Source organism: Microcaecilia unicolor, chromosome 1, assembly GCF_901765095.1.
Source record: "Microcaecilia unicolor chromosome 1, aMicUni1.1, whole genome shotgun sequence".
Lineage (NCBI taxonomy): Eukaryota > Metazoa > Chordata > Amphibia > Gymnophiona > Siphonopidae > Microcaecilia > Microcaecilia unicolor.
In genome coordinates, this window is record NC_044031.1 from 268335362 (window position 1) to 268356075 (window position 20714).

At 41.4% G+C, this 20714-nt stretch overlaps 1 protein-coding gene across 1 annotated transcript in view; it reads left to right on the forward strand.

Annotated features, from left to right (window-relative positions):
* LOC115472229 (calcium-transporting ATPase type 2C member 1-like) overlaps positions 1-20414 on the forward strand; it is a 181733-nt gene extending 161319 nt beyond the window's left edge. The window contains exons 16-17 of the mRNA XM_030206430.1: positions 3706-3847; positions 18766-20414. Coding sequence (XP_030062290.1) covers positions 3706-3847; positions 18766-18890 — 267 coding nt within the window. The 3' untranslated portion in view covers positions 18891-20414. The remainder of the gene's footprint in view (positions 1-3705; positions 3848-18765) is intronic.
* The last annotated feature ends 300 nt before the right edge of the window (positions 20415-20714 follow it).

Here is a 20714-nt window from a genome sequence, read left to right on the forward strand (position 1 = left end):
TGTGCAAGTTCTATTGCCATAAAAGTTGAATTGGCAATATGCACAGTTGAGGTTCCTAAGCCAGTATAAGAATACCTTCATAATTGGATGAATGTATGTGGCGGATAGATGAATAGTGGAGAGGAAGTCATTGATAATAAAGGAAGACTCTATAAGAGCATGTCCCAGAGGAAACCGATATTTTTACTTTTTTGGAGGGGGGGGTCTGCCTTCTTAGTTTGACCTCGGGGAAGGCCATCCAGTTGAATAGAGCAGTTGATCTGGAAGAAATTTGCTGTTGAAGGTCTCCCTCATAACAAAACCCTAGTTTGGATGGCTTTAATAAGTTTTATAAAGTTTTTGGTAAGCTTTTGGCATCCTTGCTGCTGTGGGTCTTTACAGGGTTTGATACAGCATCTGAACTTCCATATTCTTGGTGGCTTGCAGCAGTGACGGTACTTTCAAAGCTAGGGAGAAACCCCAAAAGGTGGGTCTTATAGACCTGTATCACTACTTGATGCCGATTATAAGATTTTTACAATAATCATTGCCAAACTCCTTCAGAGGTTCTTCCCTGGCTTATCCATGAGGATCAGCAGGTTTCATTCATGGACGGCAGACCTTCGATAATATCGATATTTACTCCACCGAGCTCGGGCAGACCAGACCCTGATGGTCCTCCTGTCGACTGACACTTTGACAGGGTGTTATTGGTCTTTTATGTTTTTGGTACTGGATAAAATGGGTATTACAGGTTGGTATTTGATATGGATAAGGCTCCTATATACACATCTCCTGGCGAGCCTGCGTTTAAATGGCTCCTACACTGAGCCGTTTGAGCTCTTTCGTGGTGGTCTTCGCCAGAGCTGTGTGGTCTCCCCGCTTCTTTTTGCTATAGCTGTAGAGCCGTTGGCCCAGAGGGTGAGGATGACTGGTGACATCAGAGGTCTTTTTAATGGGTATTCAGAGCACAAGATTATTTGCAGACAATATTCTGTTTACACCAACTGAACCTATGGACTCACTTGCACCACAAGTCAGGGAGACTTTGTTTTACTAAGGGGCATTCTCTGGATTTAAAGTGAACATGACTAAATCCAAAATCCTTAACATTAATCTGGGGGTCTCCCGAGGTGCGGAATTTACAGCAGGCTTTTCCCTTTGTTTTACTACGGGGCATTCTCCGGATTTGAAGTGAACATGACTAAATCCAAAATCCTTAACATTAATCTGGGGGTCTCCCGAGGTGCGGAATTTACAGCAGGCTTTTCCCTTTGTAAATCCATTAAATACTTGGGACTTAATATTACCGCTACTTTAGAGTTATATCAGTCCAATTTTCCCTCTAAATTACTGGAGCTCTTTGAGGAGTTAGACCACTGGGAGGGCCTCACAGTCTCTTGGTTGGGCCATATCCAGGCAATCAAAATGATTTTACCAAAACTGCTTGGACTTGCTACTTCCAATTCCACAGTGTTTTTTTCCAGCAGCTCCATCAGAAGGCTTTTGCTTACATTTGGTGTAAAAGGCTGCCGAGAGTTGGTAGAGGTATTTTATATCAACCAAAGCTTAAGGGAGGCATGGGTGTCCCAAATTTTATTTTGTATTATCTGGTGGCTCAGTTGCACATTTTGACTAATTGGATACCAAATACTTTGAAAAAATGGGCAGACTGGGAGCATGCTTGGGTGGGTGCTACCCTGTTGCTGTCTGTAATAAAGCGGGTGCCCCAGGGAATTGGCTGCCCTTTAAATACCTAGTACACGATCCACATTAAATTTTTCCCAGATCAACTTTTATCACCTTCAGACCACATTACAATATATTCCTCAGTTTAACTTGGGGGCTGGAGATTAGATTTTTAAGCGTTGGGCCACTCAGGGTTTTGGGACCCTTGGGCAAGTATGGGAGGAGGGGGTGTTCCAATTGTTCTCGGACCTCTAAGATGAATTTGGCCTGGAGCCAAGGGACATTTTTCAATACAGGGACTTTATATATTGAAGGTCTCGGGGTGAGCTGGACCTGGCAGAAACACCTCATGAATGGTCTATAAGAGGTATGTGTGGGGGGGAAAGGGAAGTATATCCTGCCTGTACATGGCTGTTTTGTTATTTACAACTCCACTGCAGAAATATGCTGCTTGCTGGGAACAGGACCTTACCTCTGCCTATGTTTCAGAATACTGGGAGAAAGGTTTTCAGTATTTGTTTAAGGGTTCTGTAGCTAATAATCTTATTGAGAATGGTTTTAAGATTTTTTACCACTGGTACTAGATCCCAGAGCGGCTCTCTAGGATTTATCCTCAGCTCTTTGACCAATGCTGGAGGGCCTGCGGGGACAGAGGTACCTTTTATCATATATTGAGGGCATGTCCTAAGGTCCGCTCTTATTGGACTGCTATTAGATATGCTTAAATGGTTGCTGGGCAAGCCCTGTACTTGCAGGGTGGAGCATTGTTTACTCCATTTTAAGCCATTGGAGGTAACAGTGAAATAGCACAAGTTGGCGATTTTGCCACGTTTTGGGTTTCTGCCATGTACTTGTGACCATGGCATCTGTTGGAAATAGGATACTGGGCTATATGGACCATTGGTCTGACCCAGCATGGCTACTCTTATGTTCTTTGTGGCAGCGAAGGCGTTAGCTCAGACTTGGAGGCAACAGACTGTACCACCTGTGTATTTCATTCTTTGTTAGGTGGGCTTTCTTTTCCAAATGTCCAAATTGACTGCATTGAGATAGGATGCCTAGCTATATTTTCCAGGGTTTTATGTGCCTATGAGACCTGGCGGTTTGGCCCCACATCTTGTGCATTAGTTGACTGAGCACTGTTTTTTCCTTTTGGGGTGGGGGAGAGAGTAGGGAGGTGGGGAAGTTAGGGGTGGTTGGAGATACTGTTGGGTTGCTGTTCTTGTTCTGCTTCAGACATTGTTCTGTGTTTAATACTCTAATAAAAAAATTTTTGGAAAAAAAAAGACAAATGTTCTTCAGGTTCTATAGGAAACACCAAGTAACTGATACAGACTTATAACACACCTGCAGCTTCACAACTGTTTTTTTTATAGCTAAAGTCAACCAATATTTCATTTTTTTTTCTGAACAGGTAAGAACCGTGGTAGATAGTCATTTGTGAGAATTGTAGCACTATGTTTTCTAGAAGACAAACCAATCCAAAATGTAGAGCCATAAACATTTTCTTTAGCAACTTAAACTGCTGGCATAACACGTACAGGCTGTGCCTACAGCAAGTGTTTGTAGACGCTGCCACTTGTCATTATGTGCCATTAATTACTTTTTTTTGGAGGGGGGGGGAAAACAATTGTGGTACCCATGTGGGAAATTAACCCTTTGTTTCTGGTTTCTGTTGAGCTGCAGTGTCCCTATCCCTAAATATCCCCATGGCTTTCCATTGCACGCTGACCCATTTCACAGAATTGCCACCAGTTTAACGTCAGCTAGGAATTATAAGGCTGGATTGGAGAAGTCTGAAAACTTGTTTCTTAACACATAAAAGAATAGCGCCAGAAGGGCTGATAACCATATCGTCTGTGAGTGAAGAGTGCATCTTTACTATTCCCAAGGCATTGCATTTTCCCTATAGTTCTCCATTGACTTGGAAACATCATATGTGTTGTAATCACCAGGCTATGAAACTGGATTCATGTTTTGAACCACATATGTCAATGCAAACAACTAATGCTTAGCAATAATCTGTTTATTTTACAGACTAAGTCTGTGCTTGAAATTGGACTATGCAGTAACAAGACATTTTGTTGTGCGGTTCTTGGATCCATAATGGGACAGTTATTAGTCATTTACTTTCCTCCACTTCAGAAAGTTTTTCAAACAGAAAGCCTGAGTATAAAAGGTGAGAAAATCACTTTATCCTTGGCTTAATTGTAGCTTTTAAGAAAATAAATGCATTGTAGCTTTTATGATTTGCCGGTCAAATGCTGTTTTAGGAAGTTATTTTCTTTTGTATGTATGGTGTAAATGCAGTGCTTTTTTTGTGCCGGTACGCACCAATATGGCGTACCGGCAACTTTTTTGTGAGGTCCATCCAGTGGTGTGCTGGAGCCCTTGCACCGGCTCACAAGAGCTGGTTGTTTTTCAGGGCAAGCCGGCTCTCCTCCCTCCCTTCCTCCCCTGAGCTACAGCGTCCCAGTCAAGACTCATACCTGAAGAAGGCAACGAATTCTTTGGGGCAGGCAGGAAGGAGCCCCAGTCTTGCCTGCCCTCTACCGGCGGTGACCCTCCCCCGCTGCCGGATCACTCTTTAAAAATGGCTGCCGAGACTTCCAGCGGCGGCCTCATGAGACTTCTGCTGAAGTCTCAGCGGCCATTTTGAAGAGCGATGCAGTAGCGCCGCGGGAGAGTTAGCGCCGGCAGCAGGCAGGAAAGACTGGGGATCTTTCCTGCCTGCCCCGAAGAATCTACTGAACAACCTGGGTAGCTAGAGGGGGGGCAGGGGAGAGAGGACAATCGCTGGATATGGGTGGGGGGGGCAGGGGGAGAGAGGACAATTGCTGGGTATGGGTGGCTGGAGGGGGGCAGGGGAGAGAAGACAATCGCTGGGAATGGGTGGCTGGAGGGGAGGGCAGGGGGAGAGAAGACAGTCGCTGGACATGGGTGGATGGAGGGGAGGGAAGAGTGAGGAAGGAGATGAGATGAGGGAAAAGGAAGAGAGGAGAAAAACCACATGGATGAAGAAAATAGGCAGAAGCTGGATCCACTGTACAGTCAAGTCTGCGGAGGACCCAGCTTTTACTTACGATGTAGGGCAAGAAATGAAGGAGAAAGGAGGAAAGTAAAGAAATAAATGGAAAGGAAGCCCTGGAAACGGAGTTAAGAGGACAGGTAACAACAGAATCAGATACTGGGCCAGCATGATCAGAAAAACAAAGTCACCAGATAACAAAGGTAGAAAAATCATTTTATTTTCATTTTATTGTTTGGAATATGTCCAATTTGAGAATTTACATCTGCTGTCTTATTTTGCACTGGGTATACTGGAGCTGTAACAGCTTACAGAAATTATTTATAATGAAAAAAAATCATGTTATTTTTTTCTCCTATACTAGTATAATATTTTCAGTGATGGCTGGTATAAGGTGTGTGGCTAATGTGAGTGTGGCTATAATAGGGTGGAGTCATATGTGGTGACCCTGCCCACAATGAGTACCGGCACCTTTTTTTCCTACAAAAAAGCACTGTAAATGTACAGTGGAGGATGTTCTGAGAGAGCCTTGTTTATCATTTGTGTTAAGGTATGCTCATATTGTCTACCCAATTGTTACAGTCCCTGCTTTATCTCCTTTGAGTCTTCATTATCCTTTCTGTTAAGATTCTTAGGACAATGTTCAAAGGTTTGTGGTAGAATCTTCACTTTACTGCAAAACTAGTGCAAATTAATGTTGTGTTAAAATCGCAGCTGTAATTTGCTGCTCAGTGCTAAATGTCAACTTTCCTGTCAGTGCCTGAGTGGTGATTGGCTCAGGCACTGACAGGAAAGTTGACATTAAAAAAAAAAATGCTGCTGTTAACTGCTAACATGTGGTTAAAATTACAGCAGTACACAGATACAATACCAATAACTGTCCTAATAACTGCCTTCACTCTATCTAAAAGGTTTCAAGAAATTGTCTCATATTTCAAGACCCTTCTCTGCACCCTGTTTGACCGCTTCTCACACTCATTAGAGGTGCAGGCACCATTAATTAAGAACCTCTGATTTAGATCCTCCAATTTTACATCCTAGAGTTGATGATAAATAGTAATGGTAGGTGAAGGCAAGTAAAAACCAAAGTTTATTCATTCATGTACTTATATATCGCTTAAACCTAAGCGGTTTACAGTTTCATTTTACAGGTACTGTATCTGTTCCTAGTGGGCTCACAGTCTAAGTAGTGCATTGTACTACTGTTGTACCTTGGGCAATAGAGGGTTAAGTGACTTGTCCAGGGTCACACGGAGCTGCACAGGGAATTGAACCTGGTTCCCCAGGATCTCAAACCACTGCCGACCATCAGGCAACAGTGGGAATTGAACCCAGTTCCACAACCCACTACACTAACCATTAGGCCACTCCTATTAATTTTCCATCATTGATGTAAGACAGCTAGCCTATAGTTTCCAATCTTCTGTTTGTTACCACTTTCACATTCACCCTTCTCCAGTTCTGTTGAACCATCTTACCTTCAAAGATCTACTAAAGAGGTCCTTCAGTGGGTCAGCCAGAGCCTCTCTGTGGTAACGTGGAGGGGCATTTTCGAAAGGGACGTCCAAGTTGCGATTTGGACGTCCTTGCAAAACAGTGAAATCCAGGGGCGTGGAAACCCATATTTTTGCAACAAGATGAATTTCCATCTTTCGTTTCGAAAATACCATCAGGGATGTCCAAATACTTAAATTTGGACGTCCCTAGATTTGGTCGTCCCTAGACATTGACGTTTCTGACTTTCGGCGATGTTCGAAACCAAAGACATCCATGTCAAAAACAGCCAAAATGCAAGCCATTTGGTCGTGGGAGGAGCCAGCATTTCTAGTGCACTGGTCCCCCTGACATGCCAGGACAACAACCGGGCACCCTAGGGGGCACTGCAGTGGACTTCATAAGTTGCTCCCAGGAACATAGCTCCCTTGCCTTGTGTGCTGAGCCCCCCCCCCTAAAACCCACTACCCACAACTGTACACCACTACCATAGCCATTACGGGTGAAGGGGGGCAACTATATATGGGTACAGCGGGTTTGTGGTGGGTTTTGGAGAGCTTGCTGTTTCCTCCACAAACGTAACAGGTAGGGGGGGTATGGGCCTGGGTCTGCCTGTCTGAAGTGCACTGCAGTACCCACTAAAACTATTCCAGGGACCTGCATGCGCTGTCATGGACCTGAGTATGACATCTGAGGCTGGCACGACATATTTTGAAAGATGTTTTTTGACGGTGGGAGGGAGTTAGTGACCACTTGGGGGAGTAACGGGAGGTCATCCCCGATTCTCTCTGGTGGTCATCTGGTCATTTCGGGCACCTTTTTGTGCCTTAGTCGTAAGAAAAACAGGTCCGGGTGAAAATGTCCAAGTGTTCATCAGGGACGTCCTTGTTTTTTTTCGATTATGGGTCAAGGATGTCCAAGTGTTAGGCACACCCAAGTCCCACCTTCGCTATGCCTCTGACACACCCCCTTGAACTTTGGCCATCCTTGCAACGGAGTGCAGTTGGAGACGTCCTAAATTGGGTTTCGATTATACCGATTTGGACGACCCTGGGAGAAAGACGTCCATCTTCCGATTCATGTCGAAAGATGGATGTCCTTCTCTTTTGAAAATGAACCCCTTAGTATCCTAGGCTGCATTCCATTTGGCCTCATAGATTTGTCTACCTTTAATTTTCAAGTTCCACATTAAAATCTCTTCCTTTACCTGTTTGAAAACCGTGAAAAAGTGAGGTCTTGTTTTGTTCTTTGATTCAACTTGGCAGAGTGTACTATTCGCCTTGCTTTCTTGGGCATTATTTCTGTAGCTGCAATTGTTGGTTCATAGTTTATTGTTTTGTAGAATTATTATTTATTTTTATATTGCTCTGCTTTTCATCAATAAAACACCTTAATTTAAAAAAAAAAAAAAACCCCCCGTTCAGGCATATAGTCTGGCCAGTTTTAAAAGCAACCAACCACTACATTGTAGGGTAACAGGATCAACTAGCTTCAAAGCTACCCTTTATTTTACATTGGTAAAACACATAGAAGCATAAACATTTTTTTTTTTTGGGGGGGGGGTTAAGCCCTTAAGGGGGTTCACATGATGCTGTGAGTGGGACTCGACTATGAAGCTATCTTAGTTGCATGTAAAAGTTTTGTTACGAAATGTAGAAAGCAGGTCCACCAAATCAGCTAAAAAAGACAAAGATCAGGGGAAGCCAGGGGAAAACAAGATGGCAGAGGAGTCACCGGGATCCACGGTGCAGTTTCTGGAATCGGTTTCAGACCTTGTGGCAGTGATGCGTGTGCTTAAGCCGCATTTGGAGAAATTGGCGGGACAAATCTATGGAAAAAATGATTGCGGAGATAAATACCTGCACTGGTGAGCTGGAGGCCCATGTCTCCACAGTGAAGGATGACTCTCAGGCCTACCAGGCTGAACTCTCCACCGTTAGTGAGCAGGTACGAGTGCAAACAGATTAGTCAGAAGACCTAGAAAATAGGTCCCATCGTGGCAACCTCCGTATATCGGGCATCCCAGAATATTGTCTATTGCCCCTGATAGAACACTGGTTGGAAACCACTTTTCCAATGTGCAAAGGATTGGGGCACGTGCGCCTGAAGTGTGCATACTGCCTGGGACAGAGAGTGGATAATAGTGTGCGGCATTGCATAATAATTGTCTAGTTTTACAATTATGTTTACAAAGGCCTACAAAGCTAAAGCTATTCAGGATCATCTCACCTATGATGGAGTGCTTGTTTGTCTTTTCCAAGACTACTCAACTGTGTTGATGGAAAAACACTGCAAATTCCACCCACTATATTCTGAAGTAATAGGAAAAATATACGCTTTGTTTCTTTATCCAGCAAGTACAAGCTTCTTTTTGCCTCTACATTCCACTACTCCAGCCCGAAGACTTGGAACGCTTTTCCTCTTTACCTAAAAACGCAATCTGACCACCATCTTTTCAAGAAGCTGCTGAAAACGTACCTTTTTGAAAAAGTGTATTCTATCAGTAATTGCTGCTAGCGTTTTATCCTTATTCTACTGTACACTTCATGTGTTGTATCTCTGTACTTTTGTAGTTCATGGAAGCCACATTGTGCCTGCATTTGTGGGAAAATGTGGGGTAGAAATGAACCTTAAGTAAATAAATGACTTAGATTTACCATGATGGCAGTCATATGACTCGCATTCACAGGCTCAAGATGTTGTCAACAGTTGCACAGCATCTTTGTCCTCAAGCTTATGAGTGGAGTGGGAATAATGACACACAGGACCTTTCTACTTTTAGGTGCAAAATTTACAGTCATAAGCATTTTTCTGTTTCATGGCTAGTACTGTGCACTTTTTCTCACTAATGTTATTTTCATATTTGCGTTGAATGTGTTCTGATGCTCATATTTTGTCATCTTAGCTGGTGGGTTTCATGGGGGTGCCTCTTAGCACATAAATGTAGTCATGCCAGGCAAGATGGCGACTGAGAGGGAGCTTTGAAAAGAAGCTCCTATTCAAATACCTTGATTTCCTCGTGAACTTCTTTTGGCATGCCTAAGAGGAGGGGCAGGCAGAGAGCGGGACCTGTGGCTCCTGCTCTGCCGTCGGTTGTTACTTTGGAGCGTTTCTTCACTCCAGGGGCAGTATTGGGTGCAGGAACTCCGATGTCAGAGAGTGCGGGGGAAGGAGAGCCGCCTCTATGCCTGGAGACAGAAACAACGCTGAGCCCCGAACAGCGGTTAGCCCCACCCATGCCGGCAGACATGCCGAGAGGGGACCGAGAAACCCCTAGTTCCCAAGAGGTGGAGGGGACTCTCAGAACAGGACCCAACTCGGATGAAATCCTGCCAGGAGCAACAGCACATGAAGTGCTGGAACTGAAGGAGCAACAGCACATGAAGTGCTGGAACTGAAGGAGGGGAGACCAACTACCGAAGGAAGTGGGATCGACAGAGCAGTCTACTCATACAGATCAATCAAGTAAGTTCTTACTAGGGGAGAAACCATAAAATATAATTTTGGATGCCATTTGGGAAGCATTAAAGAATCTGGAAACTTTATTTTTACAAAAGTTTTCCCCATTATTTGATCAATCTCAGACATTATTGAATAAAATACCAGTCTTAGAAGGAAGAATACAAACTATGGATAAATCAATGGAAAATAATTCGAAAGAAATACAAAAGTCTCAAAAATACAAAGTAATTTAATTAAAGAAAATCAATATCTACAGAACAAAATAGAAACTTTGGAGAATGGACAGAGAGCTAATATACTTAGAGTGATAAATTTTCTGAAGCAGCCTATGATAGCTCCATTAATAATTTTGAAAAGATACTTAGGTGAAGTTCTGAATATACTGGAAAAGGCATATCCACCTACAGTGGGGGAAATAAGTATTTGATCCCTTGCTGATTTTGTAAGTTTGCCCACTGACAAAGACATGAGCAGCCCATAATTGAAGGGTAGGTTATTGGTAACAGTGAGAGATAGCACATCACAAATTAAATCCGGAAAATCACATTGTGGAAAGTATATGAATTTATTTGCATTCTGCAGAGGGAAATAAGTATTTAATCCCTCTGGGAAACAAGACCTAATACTTGGTGGCAAAACCCTTGTTGGCAAGCACAGCGGTCAGATGTCTTCTGTAGTTGATGATGAGGTTTGCACACATGTCAGGAGGAATTTTGGTCCACTCCTCTTTGCAGATCATCTCTAAATCATTAAGAGTTCTGGGCTGTCGCTTGGCAACTCGCAGCTTCAGCTCCCTCCATAAGTTTTCAATGGGATTAAGGTCTGGTGACTGGCTAGGCCACTCCATGACCCTAATGTGCTTCTTCCTGAGCCACTCCTTTGTTGCCTTGGCTGTATGTTTTGGGTCATTGTCGTGCTGGAAGACCCAGCCACGACCCATTTTTAAGGCCCTGGCGGAGGGAAGGAGGTTGTCACTCAGAATTGTACGGTACATGGCCCCATCCATTCTCCCATTGATGCGGTGAAGTAGTCCTGTGCCCTTAGCAGAGAAACACCCCCAAAACATAACATTTCCACCTCCATGCTTGACAGTGGGGACGGTGTTCTTTGGGTCATAGGCAGCATTTCTCTTCCTCCAAACACGGCGAGTTGAGTTCATGCCAAAGAGCTCAATTTTTGTCTCATCTGACCACAGCACCTTCTCCCAATCACTCTCGGCATCATCCAGGTGTTCACTGGCAAACTTCAGACGGGCCGTCACATGTGCCTTCCGGAGCAGGGGGACCTTGCGGGCACTGCAGGATTGCAATCCGTTATGTCGTAATGTGTTACCAATGGTTTTCGTGGTGACAGTGGTCCCAGCTGCCTTGAGATCATTGACAAGTTCCCCCCTTGTAGTTGTAGGCTGATTTCTAACCTTCTTCATGATCAAGGATACCCCACGAGGTGAGATTTTGCGTGGAGCCCCAGATCTTTGTCGATTGACAGTCATTTTGTACTTCTTCCATTTTCTTACTATGGCACCCACAGTTGTCTCCTTCTCGCCCAGCGTCTTACTGATGGTTTTGTAGCCCATTCCAGCCTTGTGCAGGTGTATGATCTTGTCCCTGACATCCTTAGACAGCTCCTTGCTCTTGGCCATTTTGTAGAGGTTAGAGTCTGACTGATTCACTGAGTCTGTGGACAGGTGTCTTTCATACAGGTGACCATTGCCGACAGCTGTCTGTCATGCAGGTAACGAGTTGATTTGGAGCATCTACCTGGTCTGTAGGGGCCAGATCTCTTACTGGTTGGTGGGGGATCAAATACTTATTTCCCTCTGCAGAATGCAAATAAATTCATATACTTTCCACAATGTGATTTTCCGGATTTAATTTGTGATGTGCTATCTCTCACTGTTACCAATAACCTACCCTTCAATTATGGGCTGCTCATGTCTTTGTCAGTGGGCAAACTTACAAAATCAGCAAGGGATCAAATACTTATTTCCCCCACTGTATATCAAAAATGTATTACTTACCACCTTATAAGAAAAAGGAGAATCAACAATTGGTGGATCAAGGAAATGAAATACCATTTGATACTTTGGATTTAAATTTGACACAAACTTGGGATTAACATCAATGACTTTAATTGTCTCGTTTGTATTACAACCAGACAGAGACTGGATACTTAAACAAATTTTGTAATTCATAAAGAGCTGCTCTCTATGTAAGAAAAAAAAGAATGTTTCCGGATATTTCTAAAGCAACCCAAAAACGGCGCAAAGAATTTCTTAAATTACGCCCAAAGATACAACAATTGGGGTGCTCTTTTCTGGTTAAACTTCCCATGTAAATGTGTTCTTAAATTAAACCCTGTAAAATGTATATTTTTTGACCCTATACAATTTAATTCCTTCTTGGACTCTAAAATTGCCCTGTTACCTTCTGCACAGTTAAGACAAATAATTACATCTACTCCGTGAATTAATTAGGAACTCCTGGAAACCTCCCTCTCAATCCTTAGTCTCTTAAGGAAAGAATCTTTAGTTTATTCTTTGTAATTACCTGAATATTTTGACATACCTCCCATGTTGTGGACTATAGATGAATGATATGCGTTTCAAAATTTTTCATTTTATATTGTAAACTTGTTAACCTTTAAGTAGAACTTGTCCTCTTTTGATGTTTTATCATCTTTTCCTTTCAATGTAAGGTGGGAATTATAGAACTATTTTGTAAAAAAAAAAAATTTTCTCCTCTGTTAATCATCTTTGCCAAACAAGATGTATTCTTGAAATTATTGTAAAATTGCAAAAAATAAAATAAATAAATAAATGTAGTCATGCCAGTCCAGGGTATTATCCTGTGATATGGCTTTTTGTGATATTGGTGGAGAAGTGGGATGTGGGAGGGATGGTGAAGGGTGGTGGGGGGTTAGGATGGGGTGGGTGGTTGCTGAAATATAGCAGTATTTTTGTTTCCTTGGCATTTCCATATCTGGGCTTTTTACCTAGGATGTTGGAAGGAACTTGGTTATGGGTGCAGAGGGGTGGAAGTGTTCTGGATGCGTTGTTGGGTATTTTGATCCTGGGAGAGGCTAGGCTCCTGGGACCTCATATTACATGAATGGTATCTGTAGAGCTAACTATTATACGTATTCCATATGAGTCTCCTGCATAACAGTCTGCATTCTTAGAATGTGGGGGGTATTACTTCTTCCATAAACAGAGCCAAGATTTTGACTACCTTCCGTCACTTGAAGGTAGATGTTGCCAGTTTACAGGAGACTGCCTAAATGATTTATTGCACCTTAAATGTTTTGTACATTTTTGGGATCTTGCCAGGTATTTGTGACCTGGATTGGCCACTGTTGGAAACAGGATGCTGGGCTCAATGGACCTTTGTTCTTTCCCAGTATGGCAATACTTATGTACTTATGTATCTGGTCGATAATAAAAGGAGCTCATTGTGAACACTATCCACCCTAACAAGTTGTTTTATGGCTGTACATAAGGAATTGTGATGTTGAATAAATAAGTGTGTTTGTGTCTCTAGTCATGCATCCAAAGTTTATACAATCCTTTCAGGAAAGTCAGTTAATCTTTGAACTTATTAGTAGAACATAACCACAGAGTCGCATTGTATGGTCACATTTTCAAAATGATAATACTAGAGCTCAACAAAGGAACAGGTTAGTCTTCATTGAGCCAAACTTGCTTTCCTTGTGCTATTACCATCCAGCTGGATAGGCAGTGGCTTAAAAGGTGGAGGATAAAGGCCTTTTTTTTTTTTTTTTTAACATTTATATCACACTTTATCCCAAGCAAACTCTGGTTCAACGTGGCTTACATTTGAAAATACATTGAGACAGAATAATTGAGAGTGAGCTGCTTACAAGTGCAACGGTGCTGCTAATGTGCATGCAGTTTGAATCCAGTAAAGGTCTCTGAGGTCTTTTTTACCTCTGAAATATAAAAAGAAACAAAATTAAAAATGAATGAAAATCATAAGTTGTAATAAATGGACGTAACCAATTGCCGACCAGTCGCCTCTATCCCACTCACTACTAAGTTGATGGAAGGCATAGTGACGAAACAGCTCACGGATTACCAAACACTCAATCCTACATGAGTCACAGTCAGGATTCCGATCAAATCATAGCACCGAAACAGTACTAGTGTCTGCAATGAACTCCTTCAAAAAAAACAATTGCAACCGGCAAGAACATACTCATATTACATTTTGACATGTCTAGTGCCTTCGACATGGTGGACCATGAAATACTATTACACCTACTAGAATACTTCGGAATTGGAGGCCCAGTTCTCAAATGGTTTAAAGGAATCCTCACCACCAGATCCTACCAAGTTATAACGAACACTGCCAGATCACCGCCTTGGACACCGGAATGCGGAGTTCCTCAAGATCCCCCCTGTCACCAACAATCTTCAACCTAATGATGATACCACTAGCCAAACTCCTGGCCAATCACAACCTTAACCCCTACATATATGCCGATGATGTTACAATCTACATCCCATTCAAGAAGGACTGAAATAACCAATGAGATAAACCAGAGCTTCCAGATCATGCACTCATGGGCGGTCTCATTCCGGCTAAAGCTCAACGCAGGAAAAAACCCAATGCCTAGTTCTGACTTCCCAATATAACACAAACAACTACCCCACCATAACCACACCTCACTGCACACTTCCTATCTCAAAAAACCTGAAAATTCTTGGAGTCACCATTGATCGAAACCTCACACTCGATACCCACGTGAAGTACACTACGAAAAAAATGTTCCAATCGATGTGGAAACTCAAGAGAGTTAAACCTTTTTTCCCAAGAAACATCTTTCGAACCCTAGTACAGTCATTGGTAATAAGCCACTTGGACTACTGTAACGCTCTGTACGCAGGCTGTAAAGAACAGACCATTAAAAAACTCCAAACAACCCAGAACACCGCAGCCAGACTCATCTTTGGAAAACCTAAATATGAAAGTGCGAAGCCCCTAAGAGAGAAGCTCCACTGGCTTCCGCTCAAGGAACGAATTCAGTTCAAGATCTGCACAACCGTGCACAAAATCATTCACGCAGATGCCCCACTCTATATGCTAAACCTAGTGGACCTACCGCCCAGAAACGCCAAAAGATCGGCCCACAAATTCCTCAATCTGAATTTTCCCAGCTGTAAAGGAGTGAAATACAAACAGGCTTATGCTACGACCTTTGAATACAAAAGCACACAGTTTTGGAATGCGCTACCCAAGACCCTGAAAACCATGAACAATCTAACCAGCTTCCGCAAAGCTCTGAAAACATAACTCTTTGACAAAGCTTACAAAAGTCACCCTCAATTATACAAATCATCCCTTAAACCACTCAAGCACATCTAAAACACTTATCACACAACCTACCCAACTCCCGTCCTTCTAAGTCCTCTTTTACCTCAGCTTATGATCAACTGTATTTAAATCATGTATTGACTTTATCATAACCTTACTCTGTAAGCCACATTGAGCCTACAAAAAGGTGGGAAAATGTGGGGTACAAATGCAATAAAACAAATAATAATAATAAATATTGATTTTCAAAACATGACAAGTGATAAACAACAACTATACATTAGAAGACATAAACCATGTTCAATGCTACATTAGGTAAAATGAGAGAAAAAGTAAAGGAAGAAAAAAAAGGGGGGGAGTATATGCACAAATGATATACAACGAGAGAGAAGCAGCAAAGGACCTTAGGCACAGCATGGTACAACGTGAAAATAAGACACAAGTGGGGACCATTTTTTCTCATGCAAGGCAAACTTAAATGATTTTTTGGCAAGATAAGTTTCATATTTATAAGTTTTAAACAGTAAAGTCCACCATTCTTGATATGTGACCAGGTTCAGGGATTTCCAATGCAGGAAAATGACCTTTAAAGCCAATGAGAGCATGGTATTAACCAGTGCACAGTCACTAGACGACAAGGTGCTCTGAAAGCAACGGTCTTTAAATATCACATATTGATAAAGTAGTGAACCCGGAAGATGGAAAACGTATTAAAGGATGGTAGTGTGTGTTCTTTCTCACACAGTTTTCAAGCACAGTGATTACATTAGAGTTAAATCAATTGTCACCATTCACCAGAAGGAGACTTGAATCTTAGTACCAATTATTCTTTCATACAAATAGTCACTTGCTGGATTGAAGAAGTACAGTGCAACTACAGCAATGTGAAAAAGTCCAACCCTCTCCCCGTTTCTGCTATTATTGCATATATGTCACAATTAATGGTTTCTATTTTTAATCATGTTTATTCAAGCCTTCAAATAAATGAAGTGAATTGGTGAGGCAAGACTTCCCTTGGCCGAATCCATGTTGACCGTGTTTGTCTATATTCAGTAATAGTTTCTATCATTTTGCCTGGCACTGATGTCAGGCCTACTGGTCTATAGTAGTTTCCTGGATCACCCCTGGAAACCTTTTTAAAAATTGGTGTTATGTTGGCCATCTTCTCAAGTACCATGGATGATTTTAATGGCAGGTTACAGATTGCCAGTAGTAGATCTGCAGTTTCATTTTTTAGTTCTTTCTATACCCTGGGGCAATACACATCCAGTCCAGATGATTTGCTGCTCTTTAACTTGTCAATTTGACTTCTTACAACAGGTCCACAAAGATTTCTTTCAGTTCCTCAGTATCTTCACTCTTAAGTACCATTTCTGGCACAGGTAGCTCTCTTACATCCTCCTCAGTAAAGACTGAAGGAAAGAATTTGTTTAGTCTCTCTGCTATGGCCTTGACCTCCCTGAGTTCTCCTTTTACTCCTTGATGATCTATCAGTCCAACTGACTCCCTCACAGGCTTTCTATTTCATTGTTCCTGGAAAAGGTTTTTTCCTCCACAGCAAATTTCTTTTCTTCCCTTTTAGCCCTGTTGATCAGTGTTGCTTCTAACTTGCCAGTGTTTGTTGTTTTCCTGTTGTCTTCATTCAAATCCTCTTCAACCTCATGTTTTAACCAAGCTGACTGTCATTTGGTCTTTCTTCCACCTTTTTGGATATGTGAAATACAACTGGTCTGAACTTCCAAGATCATTTTTTTAAACAACCTTTGTGCCTAATTTAAACTCTTAAACTTTGCAACTACTGCTTTTTTTATTATTTTTAGTATTTTTTATCATTTTCCTCATTTCATCACAGTTGACCTTTTGAAAGTTAAAAGATGTTGGAGTAGATTTTCTTATGTGTTCACATCAGTTATCTCAAATTTGATCACCATAATGTGATTACTATTGCCAAGCATTCCCAGAACCATTACCTCTCTAACCAAGTCCTGCATTCCACTGAAGATTATATCTAAAATAATTCCCCCTTTTGTTGATTCCAGAACCTGCTGCTCCATGAAGTAGTCATTTATTTCTTCTAGGAACTTCACCTCCCTAGCATTTCCTGATAAGAAATGTATCCAGTCAGTATTGGGATAATTGAAATGACCAATTATAGTTTTGCCAAATTTGCAAGCTTCCCTAATTTCTGTTAACATTTGGTCATCTGTACTGGCCTGGTGGATGGTAGTATAGCTATACAAGTATTCTCTTTCCGTTCACACCTGGACAACATATATGATGAAAAACAATGTTATTTCCAGAAGACAGAAGGAAAAAAACACTCACTAACATGAGGAGGTAAAAAGGGTGCCTTTTTTCTTTCCTCACAGCACACACAAAAGGCCGTTAGGCATAAACAGAAACAAAGGGGCAGAGGCCAGGACCAATGAGCAAAGAGCACATGTTTGTACAGCGCTGCGTATGCCTTGTAGCGCTATAGAAATGCTAAATAGTAGTAGTAGTAGTAGTAGTAGTAGTACAGGGAGCAAAGGCAGGTCAGTAGGATATAGTGTATGTCACTGAAGCCAAGTGAAATGAGTCTCTGCTAGTACTTCTGTCATTGGAGGGAATGAGCCACATGTAGGAAGCTAACTTATCAGAGTACAATAGGTGGTTGAGACTCCTGTGATTGGAGAGAGAGGCTCACATGCAGGTTACAGAACCAAGCGGGAAGAATCTGCAATGAAGTTTAATAAGACAGGAGATGCTCTAACGTCATAAGGCTGAAGCCAGTTCTCCCAGCAGCTGCCTTCTTGGTATGTCCAAAACAAACTATCAGCTGCTGCATCCACGTTGTCATTCATTGTTATTTTTTTGTCCATTATATTTAGAAACATGCCGACGTGCAGCTTACGGATGTAGCAAGAAAGGGGTATATAATAGAGGTGCTGGAAACAATGTTCAGCAAAGTTTGAAGGGACTTCATGGATTTGAAGGTGGAGAGTTAGTCATGCTACGATGTCAGCCTTACAGAGGTGACTTAATTTTAGTTTGTCAACATTAGACACGGTTTTGGAGCATTTTGTAGGATCTGATGTGTGTTTATAACAGACTTGCGTCTGAGCACGTTGAAATGAAACACTGCCTCTTCAGCTAGAATAATGTTTTATGCTGCTTTAGTGATTTTCAGTTGTATATCATGATACATATGTACATATGGGAATCTTTCAAATAAATAAAAAAAGCTGTCAAATTAAAACAAAAAATCCTTTATCCTCCACCTTTTAAGGAATTGCCTATCCAGCTGGAACAGCTTTAGACTTTTTACAGATGCACCTCATATAGGCAGTCATAAGCGTTGCTATTGTTTTTATGTAGCTGTATCTTTATTGGCTTATAGTGCAGCACTGAAATCCACAAAACAGCATTGCAAATATCAAAGCAAGCTGTGGAGCACTGACAAAAACCTTTTGAATATAACCTCCCCCTTCACAGACCCTCAAACTCCCCAATCCCGTCCTAACAGAAAGAATGCAAAACCAAGGAGGTTTAATAAAATAATATAAACCTCACAAGTTTGTTATTGTTTTCAATAGCGCCTGTGTTTGTTTTGGACATATCAATATGATGGCAAGCGCCACCTATTGGCTTCAGCCCAGATAATGGGCGAAGGACGCTCCTGCCGTCTCCTGTCATTAAACTTCCTTGGGTAACTGAAGGCTTTAACAATAATTCAAATAATGTGAACACGCAGTGGGGTAGGAACAGCATGTTAATGTCTTTTTTCCTGCTTCTCCTCAGATCTGCTATTCCTCATGGTCCTTACCTCCTCTGTGTGTATAGTGTCTGAAGTGCTAAAGAAAATTGAGAGGTGTAGAGATGGAATTCAGAAAGACAGCAGCTCTTCCTCGTTTCTGGACGTATGATGCATATTGCATTCTTTTATATGGAAATTATGAACTGATGCCTGAAGTTAAATTTAAAAGAACAAGCAGCAAACAGACTGAAAAACTAGGGACTAAGGAAGCATTTTTGAAGGCTTGCAAGAACATATTATTTCCTTATACTTTTATCAAGTTAAAGTGAATGTTTTTATTGCAAGACTGTCAAGAATTTGATTGACAAGGGCTGGAACTTGCACATAACAGGATATGACTGTGAGGAGCAAAATTGGCTTTTCAGCTGGAGTGGAACCTTACAAAGCAAGTTAGGTTGTGGGAGGGAAGGAGCAGTTGGACGGGTGACGGGTCCATTCTCAACATGAAAGAAATTATGTTGAAGTCTGATTTACACCTTCTACACATGATGCAAGATGCTTATCGATCAGTATCTTAAATAAAAAATATTTTAGTTTTTTATTTAAAAAAATAACTTTTGTATTCCTTTGCTGTTTGGTAGTGGGATATTGTTGTGAATAATGTAAGTGTGCATTTTACATGTTTCTGAAGGCATTCCATAACTGGTTCAGAATGTAAGTCACAAGAGGGTGCCATACTTCAACTACTGTATTTATTTATTTTCTCCAATATAGTATAAAGTCAGCTCTGCTTCTGTTGTGCTATTGCTTTGTCTTCTGCTGTTTTTTTTTGTACAGGATTTTGACCACCGCCGGATCATGGGTTTTCTTTTCCCCCTTGTGATTGAAGTTAGTTTGCTTGTGTGAAGTTAGTTTGTTTTTTGAAAAATAAAATGGGGGTGTGAGCTCAACATAGTCCACCTTTGTCAGATTTGAAGAGAAAATTGTTTCTTTTAACTGATGTGAACACTGTTATTTACTTTTATCACTGAAAGATTGCTGTACTGTTTAGATCTGTGTTGTACAAAGCAGATTAAGACACTAGTTCTCAGTCCAGTCCTTATGGCACACCCAGCCAGTTGAGTTTTCAGGATATCTAAAGTAGATATACATGAGATGGATTTATATATACTTCCTCCATTGTATGCAAATCTGTCTCATGCTTACTGTGGATATCTTGAAAACCCATCTGGTTACGGTGTCCCCTAGGGATTAGATTAAGGGATCTTGTAATGAAAGACTAATGTGTTGATTTTCACTCACTAAATCTTTGCAAATGCAAGATTTGTTTCTTTTTACTTTTCCAAACTGCTTTTCTCAAATCATTTTTTTTCTTTTAAATTTATAGTTATTTCTAAATATGTGTTAGCACTCTTTATACTCAATATGTGAGCTCAGTGAAATCCTATAAGACTTTGACTAACCATGAAACTTCCAAGAAGCACCGTGTGAATGTCTGCTTTTACTATAAGCAGGATTCTGGAACTAAGCATATTGGGATGCTACAGATTGTTCTGTACCAATCGGATGTGAATGACATCAACTGACAGCTTTCAGTGCAGCCAATAACACCTCAGGAACATCTCTACCAATTAAAGAAGAACCAAAATAATGTCTATAGCTATGCTGGGAATAAATTGATTTTAAAACAAAATACTGTGTAAATCTTGTCTAAATAAAATCTCAACAAGTTAGCCATTATATAAAGGCTGTGTTATTTGGCTTCCCTCTTAAGGTGAAGGGGTTTCTGAAGGTAACTCATCAGTTTGGCACTTGTGATTATGGAATCTCTTCTCTTTATTCATGGTATCTAAGAATGAAGCCTTTATCTTAAAAGGGGCCTTTAGGTATTCTCTGTATAGTAGCTTGGCTTGCAGTGGCATCTCTAGACAAGTATTTGGGGAAGCAAGCTTGGTATGCAAGGTGGCAAGCCAAAATTAAATTTCTGTACATT